Source organism: Cottoperca gobio, chromosome 23, assembly GCF_900634415.1.
Source record: "Cottoperca gobio chromosome 23, fCotGob3.1, whole genome shotgun sequence".
NCBI classification, from domain to species: Eukaryota; Metazoa; Chordata; class Actinopteri; order Perciformes; family Bovichtidae; genus Cottoperca; species Cottoperca gobio.
Window position 1 is genome coordinate 4,973,155 of NC_041377.1, and position 25,998 is coordinate 4,999,152.

General features: G+C 40.2%; 1 protein-coding gene across 1 annotated transcript; it reads right to left on the reverse strand.

The window, feature by feature from the left end:
* Positions 1-138: 138 nt before the first annotated feature.
* On the reverse strand, positions 139-24,025 carry LOC115028625 (collagen alpha-1(VII) chain-like). The gene is made up of 54 exons (XM_029462511.1): positions 23,926-24,025; positions 22,950-23,130; positions 22,537-22,696; positions 21,112-21,205; positions 19,776-19,949; positions 19,362-19,522; positions 18,809-18,938; positions 18,577-18,693; positions 18,297-18,452; positions 17,696-17,815; positions 17,432-17,578; positions 17,194-17,313; positions 16,491-16,649; positions 15,911-16,024; positions 15,587-15,736; positions 15,216-15,353; positions 14,767-14,913; positions 14,292-14,411; positions 13,662-13,808; positions 13,302-13,553; positions 12,991-13,130; positions 12,517-12,640; positions 11,315-11,458; positions 10,968-11,155; positions 10,512-10,592; positions 10,232-10,249; positions 10,108-10,134; positions 9,882-9,947; positions 9,430-9,510; positions 9,309-9,335; positions 8,378-8,422; positions 8,074-8,148; positions 7,896-7,991; positions 7,709-7,735; positions 7,446-7,499; positions 6,543-6,578; positions 5,746-5,817; positions 5,632-5,664; positions 4,924-4,995; positions 4,710-4,769; positions 4,332-4,412; positions 4,103-4,138; positions 3,952-3,996; positions 3,567-3,638; positions 2,362-2,400; positions 2,191-2,253; positions 1,677-1,715; positions 1,369-1,401; positions 1,165-1,230; positions 896-940; positions 709-744; positions 609-635; positions 450-521; positions 139-236 (listed from the first exon to the last, which is right to left on the reverse strand). Exons 1-54 carry the CDS (start codon positions 24,023-24,025, stop codon positions 165-167), a joined length of 5,079 nt encoding a protein of 1,692 aa, XP_029318371.1. The 3' UTR covers positions 139-164.
* Between the last annotated feature and the right edge of the window lie 1,973 nt (positions 24,026-25,998).

The following is a 25,998-nucleotide window of genomic DNA, read 5'->3' on the forward strand; positions in this document are numbered from 1 at the left end:
CTGTTCCCAGATAATGGCGACATCATTGCAACCCACAATGAAAGCACTACAGTCATCACTGAATGATGACTCAGATACGATATGAAGTATGTCATGCAATAGCTGAATTAATTTGCCATTATTCATGAGCTACAAATATCCAAAAATGTGTTCAGTGTAGACATCTAACTCACAGTAGCCCCTGGAGGACCCATTGGGATCGGAAATGCTTCTCGGATTTCGTCAATGGTGGCACCCTGGGAACGGATCCATGTAAAAATGTAAAGTAAATGTAAAGTTTAAGTTGCCAGACAGGTGTTGGTGCACCTGCTTAATTGTTTTCTGAATCACCAACAAACACAAATGAGTCAAGGTGACAATGATTGTAGGTGCAACCTTGAATATTTTTGCTTAATCTACTGCTTTTGAAAGAAGTGTGTTTAATAAATGCAAGTGGTAATTTATTTTACCTCTGATGTGACAAGCACCTGCCTACCAGGCAAACCTGGAGGTCCTGGTTCCCCACTGCTACCATCTTTACCCTGTGAAGGAAGAAAACAAGCTCTAAAGTTGCTCAGTTTTCTAAAAAAAAACATAATGTTTATTTGTTTCATCTCAAGACCGCTTACATTTGCCCCCACGTCTCCCTTGTCCCCCTAAAATGAGAGGAAAGTTAACGTGTATTCAAAAAAACGGGCGTTTTAGTTGATTGCAATACATTTCAAGAACCTTTTTGCCGTCATCTCCTTTGGGTGCTTTTTCTCCCTGTGAAAAGAATAAAGGCATTTTCAAAATTAATAAATCACGTAAAAATAGTAACACACTTATAGCAGAATAGCTCAGACGTTAAGCATGAAAGAAATCCAGCGGGTATCACAAAGCAGTGCTGTAATTGTTTGCTGAAAATGTTACCCACATCTTTTCCTGACAGGCCTCTTTTTCCGTCGATGCCGGGTCTCCCCTGTAGAGCAGAGGAAATAAAACAACCACAATCTCGTTTTATTCTCTTCGCTCTTTGTTTTTTAGATCGATTATTATAGTGGAAAAACAGAAGGCTCATGCTAATTACACACCTGTAAAGACAATATATTATGTTACTTTGGCTTTATGTGCCCATTGAAAATGTATTAAGGATGGATATTTAATGTTCCAGCCACAGGCGCCGCGATTCAGAGAGATACTCACTGGAGTTCCAGGTAAACCAGGTATTCCAGCAATCCCAACCCGTCCATAATCTCCTTTATCTCCCCTCTGTTCACATTCACACATAGAAAAACAAACCTTTTCTTTAATAAACTCTTGACAATATTATCACTGTATTAGGTAACATATACACACATATACGTCAAATCATTTTCCTTCATGTTTAGTTAACATCAGTGCACTCACCAGACCAGACTCTCCTTTTGGTCCCTGGTCACCCTGCAGTTGTTATGAAACATCAAACATCTTGTGAGTAAGCTCATACTGTGAATGCAAAGCTCAATGCAATTCTCATGGGCATATTTTAATAATACAAGTAAAACTGTGCACAAGTTTGTACAACCTTCATTCCTGGATTTCCTGGTACACCATCTGTTACATCTCTCCCAGAACCCCCCTGCAAAGCAAACTGTTTTTTATATCAACCCATACACATCCCCGCTGATACACACAGTACCACAATAAATGCAATTTAAAATGATGCAGACATGTACCAGAGATGGTCCTGGTAATCCAGGTTTCCCCTCCGGACCCTGTGAAGAGAAACACATAATCTTAATTATTATTGTGTCCGATTAGTGCTAACTATTGTCAATTAATCATCATTTTTATCGTCAATTAATCTGCATTTACATTTTTTTGATTTATTTTCAGTCTATGAAATGTCAAACAGTTGCTTTAGGCGATGTCTTCAAATGTCTTATTTAAATTAAACAAATAGACATTTTATTTATTTGTTTTTTAAAGAATACAATTTATATGATGTAAAACAAAGCAATCACATTTTCACAGTTTGAGAGGATGGACATGGAGAATATTTGGCTATGACTTTAACAATTAATTGATCTTCTGAATGATTATATTTTCTGCCAATTGACTAAACAGTTAATGGATTGTTTCAGCTCTACGTTGTAGGACTGCACTGCTCTCTATGGTAGTCGTGATCAGCGTGCTTCTGAACTTGCAGTATGTACTGTATGTATATATGACATGTGATAGGATACTCACTCTGGGTCCAGGCAGACCTGTTTCACCTCTCAGACCAGGCTGACCATGGTCTCCTAGTTCTCCCTGAAGTAAAGGAAAGAAGAGAAGAGAGAACATTTAATTCTCTCATGATAAAAACAAACAATTAAACTGAATTGAATAAATCATGTGGCCTTCTATTCTTCAAGTTACCTTAATCACTCTGGTCAGGACGTTGTTGTCTGCAACAATCTGGTAGGACAAAATCAGAAATCAACCGTTAACTTGGTAATTGATGGACAATTTCAGCAGATTGAGAACAGACATTCACATTCCAAGGTCTTATGGGAGGGTAGGTGTTTTTATTACAACCAATGCCTTTGTCAAACATGGCTGAACTGATGAGAAGCTGTCAAAAAGATAATAGAGGTTTGTTTACTTGTTCTCCCGGAGGTCCAGGTTTTCCCTTTGTGACGACGACAGCACGATCGAAAGAAGAGCACGATAAAACACAGTTAAAAATCTAACACGTCACACTGCTAAACACAATCCATATTTGCAACACAAAGGGGAAACAGTAGCTGCACCGAAGGGTGGCACACACAAAAAGCCAAACCTAATTAGTGAACATATCAAGACAGAAATCATGAAGTCACAGAGGGAGAGCAGGTTGTGAAGATGGTGACCGACACAGAAGAATGATCAGAAGGCGTCAACCAAAAACAATAAATATGCTCATCAATGAGAGAGAGCGAGAGAGAGAGAGAGAGAGAGAGAGAGAGAGAGAGAGAGAGAGGAGAGAGAGAGAGAGAGAGAGAGAGAGAGAGAGAGAGGAGAGAGAGAGAGAGAGAGAGAGAGAGAGGGAGAGAGAGAGAGAGAGAGGAGGAGAGAGACAGACAGACAGACAGACAGACAGACAGACAGTGAGAGAGAGAGAGGAGAGAGAGAGAGAGAGAGAGAGAGAGGAGAGAGAGGAGAGAGAGAGAGAGAGAGAGAGAGACACACACACAGAGAGAGACAGAGACAGAGACAGACAGTGTGAGAGAGAGAGAGAGAGAGAGAGAGAGAGAGAGAGAGAGACAGATAGAGAGACAGAGAGAGAGAGAGAGAGAGAGAGAGAGAGAGAGAGAGAGAGAGAGACAGAGAGAGACAGAGAGAGAGAGAGAATACAAACATACCTGCTCTCCTTTGTTGCCTTTTTTTCCATCAGTACCCTTCAAAACAAAAGAAAATCCCTGGTTATCTTGTAGCATTGCAGTTTAAGCTGAATTATCTATGGAGATCCAGTTATCTACAAAATAAACAGTAAACAGTAAAGTTTTGTTCGAGGAAGACATAACTTCAACAGAAACCAAAGTAAAGTAAAGTAAAGTAAATAGCTGTATTTCAAATCATTTTAATGAAATTCAAGAACTTACAAGCAGGCCTGGCGTCCCAGTCTCTCCTTTTTCGGCCGGGTCCCCTGGTCGACCTGGTAACCCCAGTGGACCCTGATCAACATTAACAAATATATTAAAAAGAGCCTTGAATTGCTGTTTAGGTCAAAAGCCGTCAACAATGTCCAAACTGAACATGCAGACTTTCTTTTAGTTTCTAGCATATAAATGACTTTTTAGTCCCTAAAATCTGTTGATGAGGCCCTCCTGATTGATTCTATGACAGATAGTGAGTAGAAAGGTAATTATCCCTTTATTCAGACTTGCAATCAATTTGTTGTTGTATTTTATGTATGTTTATATGTGTATTACTTTTTTATATTCATTATATTTCTGCCTTAAGTCTTGGAAAACACAAAATAAATACCCTAATTCCTCTGTCACCAGGCTCTCCAGGTAGTCCTAGTTCACCCTGTGAAAGACAAAGCGATGTTATCACTTAAAGTGAGTAAATTTAGCACATGACTGTATTGATTATAAATCAACATCGCTGACCAACAAAACAAACTGAAGCATACCTTAGTCCCTTGGTCTCCTTTAGTTCCAGTAGCACCCTACACACAAAGTCAATAGTCATTGTCACCAGTATTACAAAGCAAATACATTTACCAGACATCGTAGTCTAATTGTTAATACACTATGAGCTGTCTCCTGATGTAATGGTGTCTAAATAAACCCTTGTAATGAAAATACATCTGAATTGTGCTGTGTTGTACAAACAACTTGTATCATTGCTGATTTACTTACATCTTTACCTCTTAATCCTGGTTCTCCAGGATTGCCTGATAACCCAACAGTCCCTTTGTCACCTTTAGAGCTATCGCGCCCCTGGACATAGACATTACTTCAGTTTTAGTAACTTTAACAACCATAGTACAAAAATAATTCAGGGGTTTTAATAGTTGCAACACTTGTAGTGGACTTTCACCAAAATACTAAACATTTATTACATAATAAAAGTTAAAAACAAAATAAGTGAAACTTACTTTTGGTCCTGGTTTTCCAGACAAACCAACATTTCCCTGTTATTGATAGAAAGGATACATAATCAAAATAAATAGCAACAAACACCTGTTTTCTGAATAAGTATTATATCAGGACAACAAGGTTCAAGTGGTAACTCACCCTCTCGCCATTTTCTCCTTTCGGTCCCCGCTGTCCTGGAATCCCAAAACCAGGACTGCCCTGTACACATCCAAACAAAATCATACCCATATCTTTATATACAGTTATTCTACACTAACAGCCATTTGCTCTATTCCTATAATAGGGAATCATTATTACAAAAAGCAGAAAAGACAAAATGCAAGCATGATGCACAGTATCTTTCAGTATTAACCTTATCTCCTTTGTGTCCTTGGTCACCCTTTATTCCCTGGGGGCCTGTGGGGCCGACTGGACCAATGTCTCCCTGACAACAAAAAAAACCAGAAAATATTCACACACATACACAGAACATCAATCAACATGATTCTCGTCCCCAAGCCAAACATCAGTTTCAAAACAAAACTCTTCCATTTTAAAGGCACCCTGTGGACTGAGATTAAAGGGGTCCCATTCAGTGGCGCATTCATTCCCACTTCAAAAGCTAATGAAAGAAAATCATAATTGGGTTTGATAAGCGGACCCTGAGGACTGTGTTTGAGTGTGCAAGAAATACTCCAACCAATTAACAATCTCTCGATAGAATAAAAAAATTAAGAGAATCACTTCCCTCTGGCTGACTGACTTATTTTAAGCCAGTTAGGATAAATACAGGCAAACATCTTAGACATACATGTGAGGCCGTGACAAAACTTACCAAGGTTAGATTGTGTTCGCTCGTTTCAATCTTTGGACTGATTGAGAAAAACTTACCAGAGAGTAACACTTTATTTTACTTTATTATTAAGTAGTCTTAAGGGGGAGGAGCCATGTACTGATTAAAAATAGGATGACAGTTGTGTTTTTTGTTTTTTATGTTACCAGGCCACTGCCAATCAAATCAAATCAAACCACCGAAAAAGGTTTTTTTCTGGATAAATAAAAGTTAAAGTTGGTTACCTACCCTGGCCCCCTTTCTTCCAGTTGGGCCAATTACCTGTTGCGATGGGAAAAAGAAGAGTGTGAGTATCAAGTGCTTCTATTTCTAAAGTTTAAATGAGTGAAATAGTTCTCTTACACCCTTGGCAGGATCTCCAGGGGCTCCTGTTGGACCTTCATCTCCTTTTAACCCCAATGGCCCTGTCAGCCCCTGGAAAAATCAAGGTCAATTACATTATACATTATATTTAAAATTCTCTTGTTACTTCTCATTATACTCATAATACTCTTTAAACATTAACCATCACTCTCTGCTTTCTTCTGTTAACCAGCACTGCTGTTATGTTCAAAGTTAAACTTTTTGAAATAATGATACGAATGATAGCAATTTTTGGGATCGTCACATCCAAAGAACTATGCTGGCTCAAATTAAAAATCTGTGATGCAGGACACATTTGACAAAGAAACCCACTGACGTTTGACAATTTGGCGCATGATCGTATGTAATCACAACCATCTCTGGTAGGGCCTAATCTTGAGAAACCACAACAAAATATCTTCCTCATTTGTTCATTTATCATCATCTAAATGTCTGTTTGGAGACGTTAGAAAACATTTCCTCCCGGTTGGTCCTGAATGAATATATTGCTTCAGCCTCGGGTTCTTTGTAATCAAAAATGAATTAACAAGTGGATTTTAATACGCTCAGGTGACTATGTTGGTTTAGTGGGATATTATGTTCCAGTGTGTATATGTGTGTTCTCAAGATGTAATGCTCACTCACTGCGAGCCCTTGTGGTCCTATTGGTCCAATCTCTCCTCGTTCTCCCTAAAAAGACAAATCAAATGGAGTCTTTTGCTTTGTCACTGTTAACTATGAAGTGAACATCTTCCGCCTAATGAAGAGAGAGGCACATGTGTGTGGGATGAACTCACCTTGTCCCCTTGCTCCCCTTTGAATCCCTTCTTTCCCTGCAGGTAAAAACAAATAACTGGCTCTGAATTCTTTGATGGTTGATTCTTACACAACAGTCACCCTTCATTGAACAGGTTTGTATCTCATTAAACTAAGCTGGAATTCATTCATATGGTTTTGAAGGTAAAATATGCAGGAACTCATTGATAGTGATGAAATGCACACCCGAGGTCCGATGATTCCTTGGATGCCCTGCTCTCCAAGATCACCCTTAAAAAGATTAATTACAAATGTTATTTTACATTTGACCTAAAACATGTCACAATCAGTGTGTTCAAATATATTGTTTTGTTTGTTACCTTTGGGCCAACTGGTCCTGTTAGGCCAATATTTCCCTGCAAAACAATAGTTTAAACACTGAAATGTGATTTCATATTAATGCATCCAGAGCGATGCTGTTCCCTCCGTAACAATCTGCCCCATTAGACACTTAGCCTGTTCTTGATTTTTCCTTTTTAAGTTCATTGCGATGTACCTTTTCTCCCGTCTCTCCACGAGGACCTTGAATACCTTGTATGCCAATTCCTTCTTCACCCTGCAAAAAAAATCATATTTATCAGGTCAGTTGCTCTCATATTATTCTCATATTCATGTATTTTTAGTAGACTGGTTCAAAATGTGTATTTTTCTTTATGAAGAACACTTTTACCTTTGCTCCTTTCTGACCTGATAATCCTGGCATCCCATCAATACCAATGGGACCAGGCAAACCTGCAATACCCTACAGTAGTTTGCATACCGTACGTTTGTGTATGAGAGACAGCAAGAAATAAACATAGGAGAGAAAAACACTGAATTATCTTTCAATTGTGTTATGCAATGTTTTCTGCCACTTCCAATAATTTGATTAACAATGTGCTTACATCTTTTCCCGACTCTCCTTTGTCTCCTTTCACACCCTGCTTCCCACGTAAACCCTTTCAAAAGTAATGGAAGTGTTATCAGATTAAAATGAAACAATGAATATTTCATAACTGGTAACATCTGATTCTGAGGCATTAAATATAGGCTTAATATTGCGAGACACAATTTATGATGCAATATATTTACGCTGCTAATTAAATTTTCCAGCGCAACCTTTTAAAAAGACTAATTAAAGGGATGAATAACAGCCTCTCATGCTTACTTTTTCTCCCAGCTCCCCAGGATCTCCCTGCAAACAGAACAACTGTGGTTGAGCATGTTGTGACACACATCATGTGGGTTTATGATGTTAGCAACAGTGAGGCGTCATTATATTGTTACAGTGTTCACAGCGTGCACTTTGTGCTGCTTTTCTTTTTACTTTGAATTTTGAATCTGATCCACGTTACCTTGACAGATATTCCTGCTGACCCTGAAGGTCCTGCGTGGCCAGGTAGGCCTGGAGCTCCGTTGACCCCTGGTACACCAGGAGACCCCTGGGGACCCTGTAGCATGCAGTAAATTATATTTGAGTTGTCTTGAAGTTCACTGTTGGAAAACTGCAAATGATTTGTTTTGAGGACTCACTGAAGATCCTGGCTCTCCTTTCCGTCCAGGAACGAAATTTGAGTCTGTGCCAGCTATAACATATCCGGGCTCTCCCTAAGTGCAAACACACACACACACACACACACACACACACACACACACACACACACACACACACACACACACACACACACACACACACACACACAAAGGAGACTTGGATACACAACCAAGCATCACTGAAATCCTCTTCACAAAAGTAGATCAATTCAACAACTAGGGCATGAGCTCAAATCTTAGCAGAAAGCAATCAGTCTAGATGAAATGCACATGTTAGACTTACTCTCTCTCCTCTCTGTCCCTTTGTACCAGTGAGTCCAGGAAGACCCTGCCATGCAAAGAAACATGAGAAGTGATTATTCGATGAGTTTGTATAAACAATATTGAACAATTCATTATTTGGACAGATGTGTAACACACAGATGGTGAGGCGTCCTGGTGGTTTAGGGGTTTCAAGACACTAACCATGTAAAAGAATGACATTCTTTGTTACATATCACCCCCATTTCCCTCCCATGTTAAACTAGGTCAAATCAATATACTTACATATAGCATACATAAAAGAAATGCCCCATAGGGCTTTACAATCTGCCTCAGTATACATCCTCTATCCTTAGACTTCTCCCCCTCATGTTGTGTTCCCCTCTCTGCTGTCTCCTATCTAGTAAAGGCAAAAATGCCCACAAAGGGTGAATTTAAAACTCAACTTCCTGTCTGACGATAAATTACAAAATAAAAGCTCAATGCAGAGGAATAATACTCCAATTATTAAATGACTACATTCTGTAAGTGTCTTTTCTCTTTCTTGAATTAATTAGTCGACTAATCGATTAGTCGATCTACAAAAGAATAATTCCCAACTATTTATATAATCAATTCATTGTTTAAGTCATTTTTGTGTCCAAAAATGGCAGAAAATTTCTCTCAAATATAGAGATTTCCCGCTTGTCCCAGTTTTAAATGATAATGAATTGAATATGTGTTGGTTATGGACTTAAAAAAGCTCAGAGACTTTTATAGAATAATCAATAATTAAAATAATCTTTAGTTATTATTAAGTCCACAGTGGAAAGGCAAAGGAAACAGGTGATACATGCAGCAAAAGGTACGGGGCCACATTCTAAGACAGGACATCACAATGATGAGTAGTCAGCTGACATAATGCTGCATAAAAAGGTTTTGTTTCATTAATGTATTTGTCATGTTGGTCTTACCATATCACCTGATATGCCTTGAGATCCCTGAAAAAAAATAATATATTTTTTAGATTCAGACGCTAATGAAACAAACTTTAATCAGGTCAGTGTGAGTTTTCTTTCTTCTGAATGTAGTTACCCGTTGGCCGGCAGAACCTGGAGGTCCAGTTCTTCCTGGTCGTCCTGGCAACCCAGGTACACCATCAGTTGCAGAAGGCCCCTGTCATGCAAAAAGAAATTCAGGGTTATGAGAAATTATACAGTAAAAATAAAAAAGTAATTACGACAATGATTAGATTTACGGGACCTATGGGGACAGCTGTGTTAACATTTACTGTAACTGATTCAAGGATTGGATAACAGTCAACTGATTGTAGGTTTTAACCAACTAACTACTAACCGACTAATGCTGCAGTGCATGATCCACAAATTGGGGGAAAAAATCAATTTCTTCATTGGAGGTTGGACCAAATATCAATTGCTTGTATGATTTTGAGTCATTCAAGCTGCATATATAATAAAACGTATAATAGAAACAGCCAAAAAGACAGCGGACGCGATGATCTTGACAATAAATGATGACATTCTTACCCTTTCTCCCCTCTCTCCTTTGGAAGAAGTGAAAGGATCATACTGTCCAGGGCTTTGCCTAAATTTCTAGATAAACAAAACAAAGAATATTAGTTATTCTAATCATTAGCAATGAGGGTATATTAATGTAAATGTGAAAGGGGACAGAAGACAATGCATGGAAACGTCCCAGTGGCATCAAAGTATTATCACTTAACAGAGGCCAGTAAGTAAAGATAAAACATACCAGACCTCCGACACCAGAACCATCTCCCTGAAAGAACGATAGCAAGAATACTGACAATAATTAACACCGAATTTGCGAACATTTCTAAATTAATTTAATGTTTAACACATTTTAGTTAACTCACCCTTTCCCCTTTCTGGCCCTGGATAAAAAAAACAAATGACACGATTAATAGTTAAGAGAAGAACTCGTTAATCAAACCATCGTTACTGTTAAGAGTTCAGATGCAAGCTAAGAAAAGACACAGTGTGCTGTTGTTGAATCCCTGATTAAGAACCAAAAGCAATAACAATATCAATGTGTATTTATATGGAGTTGTGTAGTCTTGTGGTGATTTGCACCCTCTCACACATTTGATTCGCACTTTGAATGATACGATAATGATCGTGATGATGACGACCAACCTTCACACACTGGGAGGAGCAGGGACCCTGAGGCTTAAGCAGCTCCTCTGGGTCTTCAGTCGGGGTGTCCAACTGAGCAGACTGAAAATGGACACGAGGAAAAAGAAATTCATTACGGGCTGGTTAAAGATATCGTGGACAACCGACATAACACAATTAAGTGGCAGAGATGGCTGCATGCTATTCTCCACCGCTCTAATGTCAGACTGAAGTCAAGACAGCTGCAGTGTTCCTTCCTACAGAGTCTTTGTGAGCCAATTAAAAAGGTTTGATTACATTTTTATTCATGAACTACATGGTCACACTGAGTGCCCTCTCCTACACATTTATATTTATATTTATATGTACAGTAAGCATCGCCTAAACACACTTATGCCAGTTGGAATCGCATGTTTACAGTGGGATTGAACTATAACTATAATAATGAGAAAGACATAGTTATGCTTTGTGTCTTGCCTCATCATTTAGTTTGAACTCAGAGAGAAGTTCCTCACTACAGATGGTATTGATGAATTCTCTCTCTATGGAGGGGAAGTCGTCAAAGGTTGGGGAGTAGAAGATGTTTTTGTAGCTGGTGGGCGCTGCTATCTTATTCAACTCCTCCAGGTCTGCGTTAGAAACTCCAACAGCGAGGACGTTGACACCTAGAGAGAGAAACATATTCAAAACATAATCCAGGCGAAACCTTTCGGTTTTAAAGTCTTGTTTGTCGCATATTCGCTAAAAAATATTGACACATTTTTGCTACAGTATAACTCATTACCAACACTATTTTTGGAGGCTTTACAAAAACTTTTACTGACCGAGAGCTCGTGCAATTCTGGAAGGTGGCACCACATTATCCTGGGCCCGGCCGTCCGTAATCAGAACCAGAACATGGGCGACATCCTGCCTCATCCCCAGAGACTCCTGGAACAGTTCCTGCAGAACGTAACTGATGCCTTTCCCTGGGGGTACACAAAAGTAAATAATGAAACCTTTTTTTTTACTATGGCAAATGCTGGTAGAATACATTTACTTGTTTGAACAACACTGTTGAGTTACTGTAGCGATGTCTCTGGGGACGTGTGTCATGTAGAGGTGTGTAAAACAAATCTAATTTTATTTTTATAGCACTTTCCATAACACTTTACAGATGACTGACGACATGATAATAAGATGTTTAAATTTAAAAAGCAAATCAATTGGAGACTTATATGAACCAGGAATAGAAATTGTTAAAGTGAAACATGAATATAATACAACAAATATTGGGCCACAATTTAAGTCAATTGTAATTGATGGGAAAACCCAGAAACTAAGTGATTAACACAAAAGACAGGAGGTGAAACTGAGTGCTAAACACAGCAGGGGACAGGAGACAAACTGCTGATGAACTGTAGACCAATCAAAGCAGTTGATTGATCAGCACATCTGATATGTTGCTGTAAACAAGTAATAAACCAAGGACGACCTGATCTGAATAGGTTCGGTCCCTTTGATCTCTGTAAGTTCGTACCTGTGATCTCTGCAAATCGGATTCAGTAAACCCCCATCTGGGGTGAACAAAGGACGACTGACCTGGAAGCTCTTCATGACTTCCTGTCCTTTGTATGAAGTATAAATACGGAGGCGGGGACAGTTGCTTCTGAGAGCAACACGACAGAACTTACAACCTGTATGTGTCTGAGTTTGATCATCCTTTGTATGTATAAACTCGCTCCTTCTTGCAAGAATATAGATTAAACCCTTTTATCGTTTTAACGACTTTAAACACAAAATGTGTCCCTCTTTTAATGCTGATATAGTCAGTATAAATCTCTGTACTGTCTATTGAAACACACGGTACGTCAGCAGTCAGTATTATTACACCTATATGGTAGCAGGAGCAACACCAGCATGGCAGCTGTTACAGGCTGTGGCATCAACAGCTGGACCAAAATAGTGTTTTAGGAATCAGAAGCTGCCATGTGATGACAGGTGGCAGCGTAGTGGGTGCATGTGTGTGAGTGTGAGTTTCACTAACCTGTTTTAGTGTTGCCCCCTCCATAACGTAGTGCTCTGAGCGCCTTGAGCACAGAGTTTCTGTCTTTGAAGTCACTTAGGTGGAATTCAATTCGAGGCTCATCACTGTAATGAACCACGGCTATCTGAGAGAAAATACACATCACAACATCATCATAACATAATCTAAATTGAACGTAGTGCGACTTTAACGCATGGTTCTAAATTGAATTCTAATCAACGCTCTTTACACATAACACTAACCTTACTGAGGAAAAATACAATTTGCATGTTTAATAGGCAGGTGCCTCTTCCTTGGCTGCCACTCTTTACTGGCCGTGTGGCATTGTGCCTAGTTTATGAATTTGAACCCACTTGGTGCATTATGTTCCTGCTAATGTTGCTGACTTGCACCAGAGACTATAAAGCAGTTTGATAACTTGCCAAAGAGCCACATCATGAGCAGAATATTAAGCCGGAATGAGATAAAACCAACCTGTGTGCCCTGAGGGCCAATGACAGGGAAGTAAGTAGCCACCCGGAATATGAAGTCTTTCATCTTGATAAAGTTGTTAGCGCCGATGCTGGAGGACTCATCCACTAAGAATACTATGTCTGCTTTGGTCTTACCACACGCTGAAAAAACACAAAAACATAAATACATATTCAGAATGTAATGTTCATAATAAGAACATACACTGTTGTATCATGTGGAAACTGTATACACACTTTGTTTCTGAATTGAGCTGTAGAATATTCTCACTGTAGATCATAAAAGTTTAGCATTTAGTTTAGAATAAACCTTACGTGGTCTTGGTGGAGATGTTGTCTCTGCACGGAGTGTGGTTAACCGAAGGGAGGTGACTTCTGCTTTGGCTTCAGTAACACTTGCAGGTTTCTTGAGGGTTATGAGTTTAGTCGGTGGTACAGCAATGGGGTGCCGGGTGGTCCTGGTGGCTGTCTGAGCAACAGTAGTGTCGGTGATGGAGGCAGCCGTGATATGAGGGGTGACTGTGGCTGGAACAGACTGGGCTGTTACCGCAGGACGATCCGGTCCCACTGATGATGCACAGAGACATAACATACATGATTCAAATGTATTGTTTCAGAGAACGGTCTATTTCATATTGCTATTAAGCTGATTAAACCATTTAAGTTGTGTCTTACATATTCTCTGATACACAGTGCTTATAGGGCCCTCCACTTCTCCGTACAAAGGTCTGATGGTAAAAATATAGGTTCTTCCATACAGCAAATCACTGATCTTATAGGTATTGAAACCAGAGCCCAGGGTCTCTGTTTTAGTCTCCAACACTGAAAAGACACACAAAGAAGAAGTTATTGTTGCGGTTGATTTAGTTTCCAGGAATAACAGGAAGGACGTGTATTGAGAAATGTCATGTTGTTATAGAAATGCACTTATTATATCTCTCCAACGCAGGACTGTAACTCACATATATCATATTGTCACTGATATTACAACCACTTCCTGACAAAGAAAAAGTGATCTTGTGAAACTCTGCATGCATCATAAAACTTGAATATTAGTTTTGAGAATTCTTAATAATTCCCATTTCAATACACAATTCAATAACTTGTGTCATGTTACATTTCTACTTCAAACCCTAAATAACCTTGAAAACATATAATAATTAACACAATAGATTCATATTGTACTTGGAATTTATTAAATCGATAAAAATTGATTTGCAAACCGATGCCACTGTAAAATGAAGCGGTGAATGTTATGCATGAATGTTGACATGATGCTAAATTAAGGGTGACATTTTGTCCGACCTGAGATGTGCCTCCAGGAGAGAAGGTATCCAGAGACACCAGCCACACGCGTCCAGTTCAGAACAGTGCTGCTGTCTGTAGTGTTCACAGCAACGAAGGCATTCACTTTTGGAAGATCCACTGAAAGAGAAATAAAAAACGCATAAATAATGAAACAAACAAAGAAAAAAAGAAAAAAGACAAGGGCCATTTTTGATGTAAACATTACCAACAATCTAACAATCTTCTCAACAGACGCTCGAGGTCAGAGTGAACACTTTGGAGGCCTATACCTCTACAAGTGTAAATACTTGTTTACAGGACGGTGCATTTAAGGTTTACTTCACATTTACTTCAAATGAAGAGATTTGAAATAATACGTACACATTTGTACTATCAATTTGTGTAACGTTTAACTACATAATATCTCCCTGAAACCTCTGCCTGAGAGCACATCTCATTCTGTTCCTCACTGTTTTGGGCAGGCAGGACTCACAGGTGCGTGCAGTGAGCAGGACTGGACTTCCCTCCCTGTTGCCCACCATGGAGGACACCTGGATCTTATAAGCTGAGCTCTCCCGCAGATGTTGGATGTTGAAAGTGGTGGAAGCAGCAGATACCAGGTGGGACTTCTCATCACCCCCTAGAGAAGGGAATAATACAATCCAACATGTAGAGATAACGAGAAAATTGAATATTATGTTATTGGCCAGAGAAGTATTTGTTGAAGTGCATCTAAATGAAGTCACAGCTGAGCAACACTTTGGTAGGTACTGAATGAAATGGTTGTAGGTATCCATTTATCAGATTTTGGATTTAAACTTCCTCAGGACCAAGAACAATATGTTTAGCAGGAAACTGTTAACGTAAATCAATCTGTGCATGCAGGTACAGTATGTGAGTATCAGGGTGTAAACATGGATGAATGTATATGTGGCCCCTTACCCAGGAAGGGGATCCAGGAGATTTTGTACCCAGATGCTCCTGCCGCTTTCCTCCAGGACAGGGTGAAGGAGTTGACTCCAATATCAACAACCTTCACCTCCCTCACTGCCTGGATTGGCTGTGAGTCTGAGACAGCAGCTAAACAATACAATCATATTCAGTCTTGGTTTTTTTTCAACATTCTAATGAAATTCCAATCATGAGGCATAAAAACTGATATAAAAACATCATGAAATGTAGGGCAATCCAAAAGCTCTGAGCTGGAAGAGCTTTATCCACACACCCTTTGTCTCAGTAATAAATAAATGACTTGTCAATCAAATAAAGACACCATGAGGGTGACTAGGCACGAGATGAGGAACTTCCTGTACCTGTGAGCTGAGGTAAGGAGATTTCTGGTCCCTCTGAGTTGCCGTACACTGCACAGATGGTGATAATGTAGGTGGACTGTGGGTTCAGGTCTTCTATACGATAGAAGAGCACACTGCGCTCCAGGTAATGGGACAGAGGGCTGCTATCACCTGCAAGCATGCAGGTTCATACACACACAACACAATATTACATATAGTGTGGAATATAAAGGCTTTAAAGGTTGTCTGACAAGTACAAAAACAGAACGTTTGTTGACATGTGAAAACGTATAAATAGTCCCCATATTGGGCTGGAGGGGAGACAAACATGAGTAAATATATCACCTGTGTTCCATGAGAGTTTGTATTCAGTAGCTCCAACAATGGGACTCCACTCCACATCTATGGAGGTACTGCTGTAGGCCGACACCTTGAAGTTGGAAACATAGCCCAACGGAGCTGAGACAGAGGGAAATGTACGCATCAATAATCTGTATCTGTTCTTGTTAATACATTGTCAATGACATAATTCATCTAAAATATGCAATAGAAAGATTCATGCAAATGACAAATGATATGTTTTCCTGCTCCTGTAATTTACAACTGTTTTGCTTTACACATATAATTACATACATCTAGTCCTAAGAGCTGCTCAATTGAAGTTTCTTCTATGACTGAGTTTAAGTTGTTCTTTAATATATTTTCTTTTAAGTCACTTTGACTGGGCTTCTTTAAGAGTAACTTAAAATGAGCCGGAAATCTAATATTTGCAGACCTCCAGTGGTTTAAGTTCTAAATCTACTGCGAAGAGAAGAAAATGACAAAAGAAACTCTCAGCCCTGCTGACTGGGACTCACTGACTCTAAGTGCAGTCTACCAATTGTGGAAGTCCATTATAATCATTCAGTAGTACTGGAATACTCACAAGTTCTGAAGGTAGCACTGATACCAGGCCCCACCACAGATCCAAACAGCACATAGAGAGACAACACGTACTCGGTATCATGGGCTACATTCCTCATCTGGTGCTCTGTGGTGCTGCCGTTCAGGGCCAACTGCCTGGGGCGGTCCCGACCAACAAACTCTGAAAAATGATATGAACATTGACAGTACAGTCACATCACTCATTCTTGCATTTGATTATTCCTCACTGTCCTGGGATTCCTCTCAACTCTGGCTCAGCAACAGAAACAGCATCTTCTATATTTTTCTCTAACATTTGTATTTCATCGAAGTGAGTCGCCATGCCACCGGTCACACCCCTGGGGCAGACTGGCAGGGAGGACGTGTCTAGTGTAAAAGCAACTGGGAGAAAGGGAGCAAGCCAGAATGCATACCCTGTACTAGGGGTGTGGCGATATTGATGATAACCATGAGTGAAATATTGATATCATGTTAATAATACACATACGATAATATCTTGTAAATAATCCAGCGCCTCTTAAATCTTTTCCGTTTCGTTCCGTTTTCATTTTTGTCTGCCTGTCCCCCAAGCCCCCACACACAAATGAGTGTAATTGAGACAAAACGCACAATAAACAAAGTTAAAGATACATTTGACTAAAAGCGTTATTATCGTTTTAAAAAAAGATATAGATATCGTGATAATATCGTTATCGTAATATCACCTGGTGTGGGTCCCCAGGCCAGTCTGTATCCTGTGGCTCCTGGGACACTGTTCCATGAGATGACAGCAGTACTGGTGCTCACAGCAGACACCTTCAAAGTTTGAACCGCGCTGCTTTCCACTGACACACAGAGAGAGACAGAGAGGAAGATACATTCAATCTAATTTTGTCTAGGTCGGTAATATTTTAATCACTCATGCCTGTATTTTTGTAATTCCTAGCAAACGTCCTTAGTTACATGTCTTGGCTTTGGTAGCGATGATGGGCCCCTCAATGTCTCCAAAGATGGGGTTGATGGTGATGGTGTACTCAGAGCCTGAGTGGAGGCCCTGGATCATGTAGAAGTTGAAGTTGTCCCCAAGGTTTATGTTCTCTATGTGGCCGTCTGAAAGACACAGAGAGGCAGAGAGACACTTTTTGGCTTTATTTCACAAAACAAGGTTATTTTCTCATTTGCTACACCCTTGTGCGCAATGGTGTACCAAAGAGTGGACAACAGTACCTGGGGGGCATTCCCATGTCAGACGGTATCCCGTGGCACCCTTAACTGACGCCCACCTCGCCTGGACCGTGTCTGTGGTGGCATTTTGGACCAGGAACTTCTGAACTTGAACCAACTTTACTATGAAACACAAACAAGCACATATGCACAAATTCAATATTTCACTTTAGTTTATTTAGTAATCAACTGAAGATATTTAATCTGATTTTGGATAGAGGATAAGGTTATTTAAAGTCCTGCAATGAAATATAAGAGACATTCAAATCTGAATCAATTCAAATCAAAGCAAAGCCTCTAGAGATATTTCTCTAGTGTAGCATGAAATAGAGATACATCAGAGTCTCACTGTATGTAACAGACTAAGGATAGTATTTCTTCTACAACAATAGCACCACACTGTGGATATATTGTGGTACTACACCTCGGTATTTGCATGACTTTGTTCCTGCAATTGATGACTGGTTACAATAATCCCAGCTCTTTTTTTGATAGTGTTTAGTCAGCGTAGAGAATTACAAGCAGTAAATAAAATCAACTTTAGTGTGAGACATTTGGAAAGTTAACTAATATAATTAAGTTGTTTCAAAGCCAAAATACTTACATGTTTTGCCCACTACAGAAACTGTTTTACTTTGTCCTTCGGGGTAAACACCATAAATACTGATAGTGTACTTCTTATCTTCCTCCAGGCTGTCAATCACATGAGAAGATGTGTCTCCAGGGAGCAGGTTCTCGTAAGTAAATCCTGGTCGGTTGGCTGCAGAACAAAACATCCAGAAGAATCAAAACCCAAAAGAATATACATTCAATTATACATCAAATGTTTTACTGGTCGGGTGTCAAATGATAATAATTGCATGGTGTAATTAATGTGAGCATACATCTTGGGATGAAGATCTTTACTCCGTTGAGCTTCCCCAGAGGAGGCGTCCAGCCCAGGCGCAGAGAGAACAGGCCCTCCTCAATAACACGGAAGTTTGACACCTGAGGCAAAGAGGCTACAAAGCAGAACATCGTTTCTCAGGGAAGCGAGGTACACGGAAACCCCAAACAAATGGACAAAAGTATTTGTGTATTTTCTAAAAGGTGCATGCACTGACGTGTGACACTCACTTGTCTGGACAGTGATTGTTGCAGATTCTCCTATGAGGCTGGGGTAGATGGCGTAGACAGTGAGGGAATAGTCTGTTTTAGGACTCAGCTCTGTCACCACTGCTGTGCTCACATCTGCCTTCAGGTCAACCTGTTACATGCAAACAAGACAGCAGAACCAAAGGAGCTTAGTGTGTGTGTGTGTGTGTGTGTGTGTGTGTGTGTGTGTCATCGTTGGTACTGTTAAATAATCCTCTCTCTGTCAGGGGTACGACTGCAGTAAACACAGAAGCGTGGATACTGTTGGAGAAATGGGCATCATGCTGATCCCATTAATGCAATATTGTTGCACGCTTTCGAGAGTTACGCAGATGGTATTGCACGTAAAACTCAACGTGAGATGTATTTTAGTTCAGTACATGTGCTGGACACAGTTGACATGCAGTTTGAGTCATAAGCATTCCTGAGGATGAAGAATTGAGGGATGTTTTGTGGGAGGAATTAAGACTATGATCTGTTACAGTCCAGCTAAGTAGCAACACTACTATCATCGTGCACATGTGTAATCCCTCACCTGTCTCTGTTGTAGCGGGAGTTGTCCACTGGATCTGAGAGGGTAGACCAGGAGACGGTATCCGGTGACATCACCTGTAGCCTGGCTCCATGTCAGTCTGAGGGAACTGTGGGCCAACTGGCTAACCTGCAGGTCTCTGGGACCCACCACACGTTTTTCAACTAGGTTTGGAAGAATGTACAGGAAGAGGGATGGCATGAAAATATATATAAGATATGTGTGTGAAAGGGAACAGGGAACATAAAAAACATGCCAGATGGTCTGGATGTAAAACCTTTCAGCAAGATAAACACATTTTAGAGAGAAAACTATTAATCATGTCTATTGTACTTTTCAAGCTACAATTCAACAATATAAAAAGGCAAACAGCTGTCAGTATGAGGGCAGCTTTTAAAGGAAATATAAGCTTGTTACCAGGTGGAGAAGTTTTCACAGGAAGTGGTGGTTCAGAGGCAGTGAAGCACACTCTGCGGGACAGTTTGGGAAGGATGGTTTCAAGGAGAGAGTACTCAGCGTCCAGTAATAGGTGCTCCGCATGTGGCTCTGACACAATTCTCCTCAGCTCTGACACGTCAGCTCCTCTAACACCTGGTCACACGATAAACAAAAACAACTTAGTTTACTTAGTCCACTAATATTTGACAAGGCAGATAAAATTAACAATGAATTAATGGCCTGCTGTACATATGAACAGACTTTACTTGATTAATTCAAAATAAAAACAAGTGAATAGTAGTTACGGAGCAACAATTATGTTGTGGCATTCCTTTGTTTGATATCACATTTTCTCCAAATACTTTCCTACAGACACCACTAGGGGGAGCTGTGACAATTTGAGTGATTTATTTAAGACGTACATACCCGTACACCTGAATACTGTAGACATACACAGCCTTAATCAAATGCTCTCTGGAACTCAAGTTATGAAGTTATGTGTATTTGTCAGGCACTATAGACCAAATCAGGGCTCAAAAAAGTGTAGTATCTTAATGTTATAAAGAAGATGTATTAATAGAAGCAGACATCCATGTTGCAAGTGTTTTTGGAGAGTTGAATACAATTACCTGAAACCTGCACTTATGTACAGAACATGCATTTAGATGGAAATATATTTGATCAATGCTACAATACAGGCTCTACAGGCATGGCTTGCTTTGGCACTAGTACACAAGATGCTTGTGGAGCTTCTCTGCGGGAGTGATGAACGAGAGGAGCAAACCTCAGTGTCAGAGGTGAAGATGGAGGACACTGAATCGCCTAATGAAAAATGGCTGCGATTAGCACACCATTGGCTAATGAGCAGTAATTACTGCAGCGCTCCCAGCTGAGGGAGTAAGTTGTGGGCCTGTGTGCTCATGCATGTGTGTGTAGGAGAAAGAGGCTGAGATATGTGTAAGTACACTTGTGGGTAAACAGCGGTCTGTATTCATGAGCGGGGGAAAGGTGTAGGATAAAGAAGCTTTGCAACAAACAGTATCAGAAAGTGAACTTTTACAGAATAGGAGCTGAATACATATTTAGTAGCTGTTGCTGTGTTAGCGCATACATAGACAGTCACTTAGACACTCAGAAACAAGAATCTCACGCACACTCACAAATACCCACACTGAATCCAATGAATTCAAGTGTACAGGACACACATTTCTGACTGCAAACACTGCAGATAAGCCGGCAGAGCTCGAATAAAATGTGAGGGGCCTCTGCAGTGGGGATGTTGAAGGAATTCACAATTCTAAACTTCAACACTCACCTACTGCAAAGAGAGAAATCCCATTGTCAGCCACAGCTCTGGCTGCGGCATCGACCTGGTCGTCTGAACGTCCGTTTGTGATCATTACAGCAATCTGTACAGAAGTGACATAGAAAAAAATCAATTATGCAAACCCGTTTCTCATGCAATAATCAATATCAAACCATAACATTTGCATAATAATGCCAGTATGGTTCATTTTAGTAGCTCATTTTCTACCTTTCATTCTGTGAAAATGTGATGGGTTTTGCTAAATCTATGGTTTGCATCAGTGGAGGTTAATCCACCTGCCAAACAACATTGTGTCTGGATAAGAAGAACATGAGTTACGCTCAAAAAGCCCACATGGACTTTTGACATGGATTATCTCATAATTGAATACATAATTAAATAAATCAAACCCAAAGACAAAGTGGAATTCAATAATGCTGCTTGCAACATAAATTGATAATGTGCCCATTAAGGAACATTCACTCATTTCATTCACAGTTCATCCTCAGTCATTGAAGGAGTAGGGCTGGAAATCATCGGTATGAGAATGTAGTTGCTTTTCTACATGTGCTCTGGCTGTACAATTCAATATATCAGCCTAATCCTCAACTCTCTGCCTTCCCACGTCAAGTTTTCTGCCGCAAGATGATTCGCACGCACACTCAGCGATAGAGAGGCGATTGGAATGCTAACCAGCTGTGTTGTACTGAGGCTACACTACAGTGTTAGACTGTCTGAGACATTTAGCTGACAGACATGGAGAGCTGTTGGAAGAGCATTTGGCGAGGCTTATGAGACAAGTTTAGTTGATGACTATTGCAATTGGGTTAGGGTTCAAAGTCCAAACCAATGGATTTGATACATGACTTTTAGGACCCTGTGAGAAAGCAGGTTAATCAGCTTCATGGAGTTTCTTTGGATGGCCATCAATTGGACTTGTGTGTGTCTGTTGGCACTAGTTGTCCCTTATCGATAGCCGTTCAGCCAATTTAACATGTTGAATCAAAATGTATTGCCTCCACCCTTTCCCTTTTCTTCTTCCGCAAGCAATGCAACAAACCAAAGCAAAGCAAATTCTGTTTACATGTGTAACTTTCTATCAGACATACTCTCAGTTTGTATTCCAAGCGTAAAGCAAGGCTGTCAGTAGTGTGAAAATGCTCCAACAGTTTGTTTTGTTTGGTGTACAAATACAGACTTCTAACTACTGGAGGCATTTCCTTTCACACAGGGCCAGAGCATACGACATATATACATGTTAATGGCCAGCTGGAAGCAGTAGTCTCTGCTGTGTGGGTTTTAATCTTGAATCAATCGTCTCCCTATTGCTTGTGTGTCACTTTGAAGTCTTTCTGTTTTTAACGTGCGTGGATTAAAGTGGATAGGTTGGATAGGTGGATAGGTTTTCACATGTCCCCAGCTGAAGCGTTGTACCTTTGGAGCATAGTCTCGACTGATAACAGGGCTGAACACAGGGTCAACCAGAAACTGGAGGGCTTCACCAATCCTTCTAGATCCACCCTTATACATGAGGTCTCTGATGGCTCTGAGCACCTCCTCCAGTGAGCTGTAGTCTGTCAAAGCAATCCGCATCCTGCAAGGAAAGGATTACGGGGGAAAGCAAATCTGGATTATGGAAAAATAATGAAATAGCTAATACAAATATCAGTATATGTGTCGCATACATGTTGTTTGGCTTCTCTAATTAGAGTTCCTCGTACTCTAAACATGGAAATGCTTTGCATAATACAGAAAAGAAGTCAATAAATCATTTTGTTTGAAAGATTCTGATGTAACAATCACCTGTGGAAAAAACCTAAACGAGCTTTTCAAGATTTGAGTTTTACCTCGGGACATCCCCAAAGACAGTGACTCCAAAGCGGACCCCCTCAGTTCCCACCACACTATCCTTGAAGGAGGAGACGATGGTCGAGATAAAGTTTTTGACACTGGAGAAGCTGGTCTGGCCCACACTCCATGACTCATCCACCAGAAACACTATGTCTGCCTGCACCACCGTCCTGCATGCTGAGGGGAGAAGAATGAGTGAATTAGTGAGTGCATAGATACCAAGGAGTGAGGAGCAGGGGAATGCATGTTAAACAAAATTGAAAGCTGTATGCTCTTGCCCTAATCTTTAATAATCAAATTTGGAAAATCCAAAATAAGGCTGGTAATTAAGCCATGTACCTGATTTCTTCTCCCTACACTGACCACCAGAGAGCAGTCTTGTTCCATCATGACATTTTTCCTTTTACTTGCTTCTGTCATGCAGCCAGAGCACCGCACAAATCCCCATGAATCTTTAATGAGACACAAGTGAGCCAAAGAGACTATCAATATTCTGAGCACTCCAGCAATAAAACTTTAGTACAGCGATGAGGAACGCTTAGAATAATAAGGTAAACACGCCCAAAATCAGGGGCAGTCCCCTTGCTCAGGCAAACACACGCATTTAACATAAGGATCTGCTGCGTTTGGCAGGAGTCAGATGTGTTTTAACGCGCATTTAAAAAGCCAGACGCACAGAAAGGCACACTGAGGCATTGACTACATGTACACACACACACTCATACATAAGCTCTTGCAACTCTGCCTGCACACATTAATTTTCCACATAGATCTACAGTACTGTACAAACGCTCACACTCGACACAGAAATCTGATGTGTGTGCAAACGCCCTCTCAGTCAATATTCCGGCATTACATATGCAATAAACCACGGTGACGACAGCATTGATTAGGCTTGTGAATAAGAGATAGGCACCACTGATTGTTCTGTAAGTGATAACTCAGCTTCTCTGCTGTCCTCTGTTTCATTACAGAGCTTTCCCGCCTCTATTATCTCGCCCTTCTTCATTTGGCCGAAATCCCAGGATTCACTGGGGGAGACATATGTCTCCAGCCCATGGTGACCTAACATTATGTTCACCCTCAAACACCTATACATCTCTGGCCACACATCAAAGAAACACAATATTATAGGGAATACAATTGTGGAGCCTTCTCTTACGCTGAGCTCTCTCTGCTTACACGGAAGCTTTAGTGTCATATATTTAGCAGTCGTTTAGCAATAGTGGATTCATCACTGATGCAAAACACAGTTAAAACCACTGATGCAAATGAACAGGATCCAACAATGTTCATCCTCTCCATACTGAGTTGAGCCTCATACAGCCAGCCTTCCTACACACGTGGCTGTTCCATTTATTTGGGATACATTTCTGTATAAGCACATAAAAAGTGGAGATTTTGAGCAAGAAAGCAACTGGAGGCTGTCAGACAGACACAGACATAGGTGCAAAACAAGATCAGTTATCCAGAATAGTGTCTGTCTGAGATGGCAGGTGAGAACCACATGACAAGGATAAGGAGACAACACATGCTCAGGGATTAGGAATGGTTTTCTTGAAGGTTATCTATGCTGATATCTCAAAGGTTGTGTACATTAGGCCGCCATTGATTTACACCTTAGATGCAGCTCAGTGGATACAGCATATGATGCAGAAAATTCTGCCAGGAAAGAAAATGCCTACAAAATAACGATGCCCTACTGCAATCAGCTCCAACGAGATCAAGAGAAAATGTGTGAACCGTCAGAGAACACAACTCAAAGGGCTTTCAGGTTTAGATTTTTATTCGGACAAATGGATGTAAAGGTTTATCTAAGAAGAAGAAGAAGAAGAAGAAGAAGAAGAAGAAGAAGAAGAAGAAGAAGAAGAAGAAGAAGAAGAAGAAGAAGAAGAAGAAGAAGAAAGTCATTTGCAGAGAAGCTACACAGCGTAGGACAGTAATATTGAATGGAATATGACAAATGCAAAGTCCTTCCCCCAGGATGTGTTTGCAGCGCCGTGCACTCGCCCCTTTGGGACAGTCAAGGGATGTAAACAAGCAAGTCAGTGTAAGATTCTACTCATAACTAAACATTTTGAGATTCTAATTTGAATTCAGTGCAGTTCATTATGTAGTTGGAAGATTATAAAGAGAAACACATTATTACTGACAAGCTGGCTGACAATAAATTGAGCCGTAGGACAGATATTATGTCATGTTTTAATAAATATCGTTTGTTTGATATGATCTGAGCAACAAAAACTTGACTCTGAATCTTTTGCAAATGTGTAGCCTTGTGTGTCCTGCATTATGACTCCATATAATACATACATTAGCATGTTGGCTGACTATGAACTCCACATTAGCTCTACTGAGCCTTTTTGCATCTTTCTAGGCTACCTGCCTCAAAACGGCAGAATAAAAAGGTTCACTGGCTGGTGAACATAGTGGAGCATTTAGCAGCTAAAGTAGTAGTAGATATTTCCCTTAGTAGTTGGTGGAGTCCAAAAACAGAGCAAAGAGGGGAGTGAATATTGGGCTTATATTTATCGGGTGGACTGAAACAAGATTCAAAGTGAATGCTAATGTTGCTCCGTGTCTGCTGGATGTGTAAATAACAGAAAGCTCACACATTCCTCACAACTTCTGTAAGGTGATACGTCAGTGTAGGTGTTTACAGCGTAATTCTGCTGCGCCTAAATCAAGTAATCAAAGATAACATTAATTAAATGCCTTCTGTATTAACAGATCCAGCAGACATGGACTATTCCTTTGCATCTGTGTTTATGGCCACCTGACTGAATTTATGGGCTGTAAAACAAAATCACTGACTCACTAAAAGAAACAAAATCCATACAGCTGTACAGTTGAGTTATACTTCTCTGAGGGTTCCTCACATTGCACACACAGGCATTTGATTCATTGTTGATCTATAAAACAATGGAGCTTTAAAGTGTCAATCGGCTTATTAATTTAAAATCGACCACATGCCCATGCTACATGTGTGTAATGTGAAACACTGGGCCCTCAGGGTTGCTACAGATGTGATATGACGGCATGTGA

What these genes read in the sequence shown, in the direction of transcription:
- LOC115028625 (XM_029462511.1), bottom strand. Translation starts at nt 24,025, where the DNA reads ATGTTAGGTCACCATGGGCTGGAGACATATGTCTCCCCCAGTGAATCC. An exon ending in AAGGAGAGTCGGGAAAAGAT is followed by an intron (nt 6,579 to 7,445) that starts GTAAGCACATTG and finishes TTTTACCTGCAG; the next exon opens with GGAAAGAAGGGATTCAAAGG. An exon ending in AAGGGGAGCAAGGGGACAAG is followed by an intron (nt 5,818 to 6,542) that starts GTGAGTTCATCC and finishes TGATTTTTCCAG; the next exon opens with GGGCTGACAGGGCCATTGGG.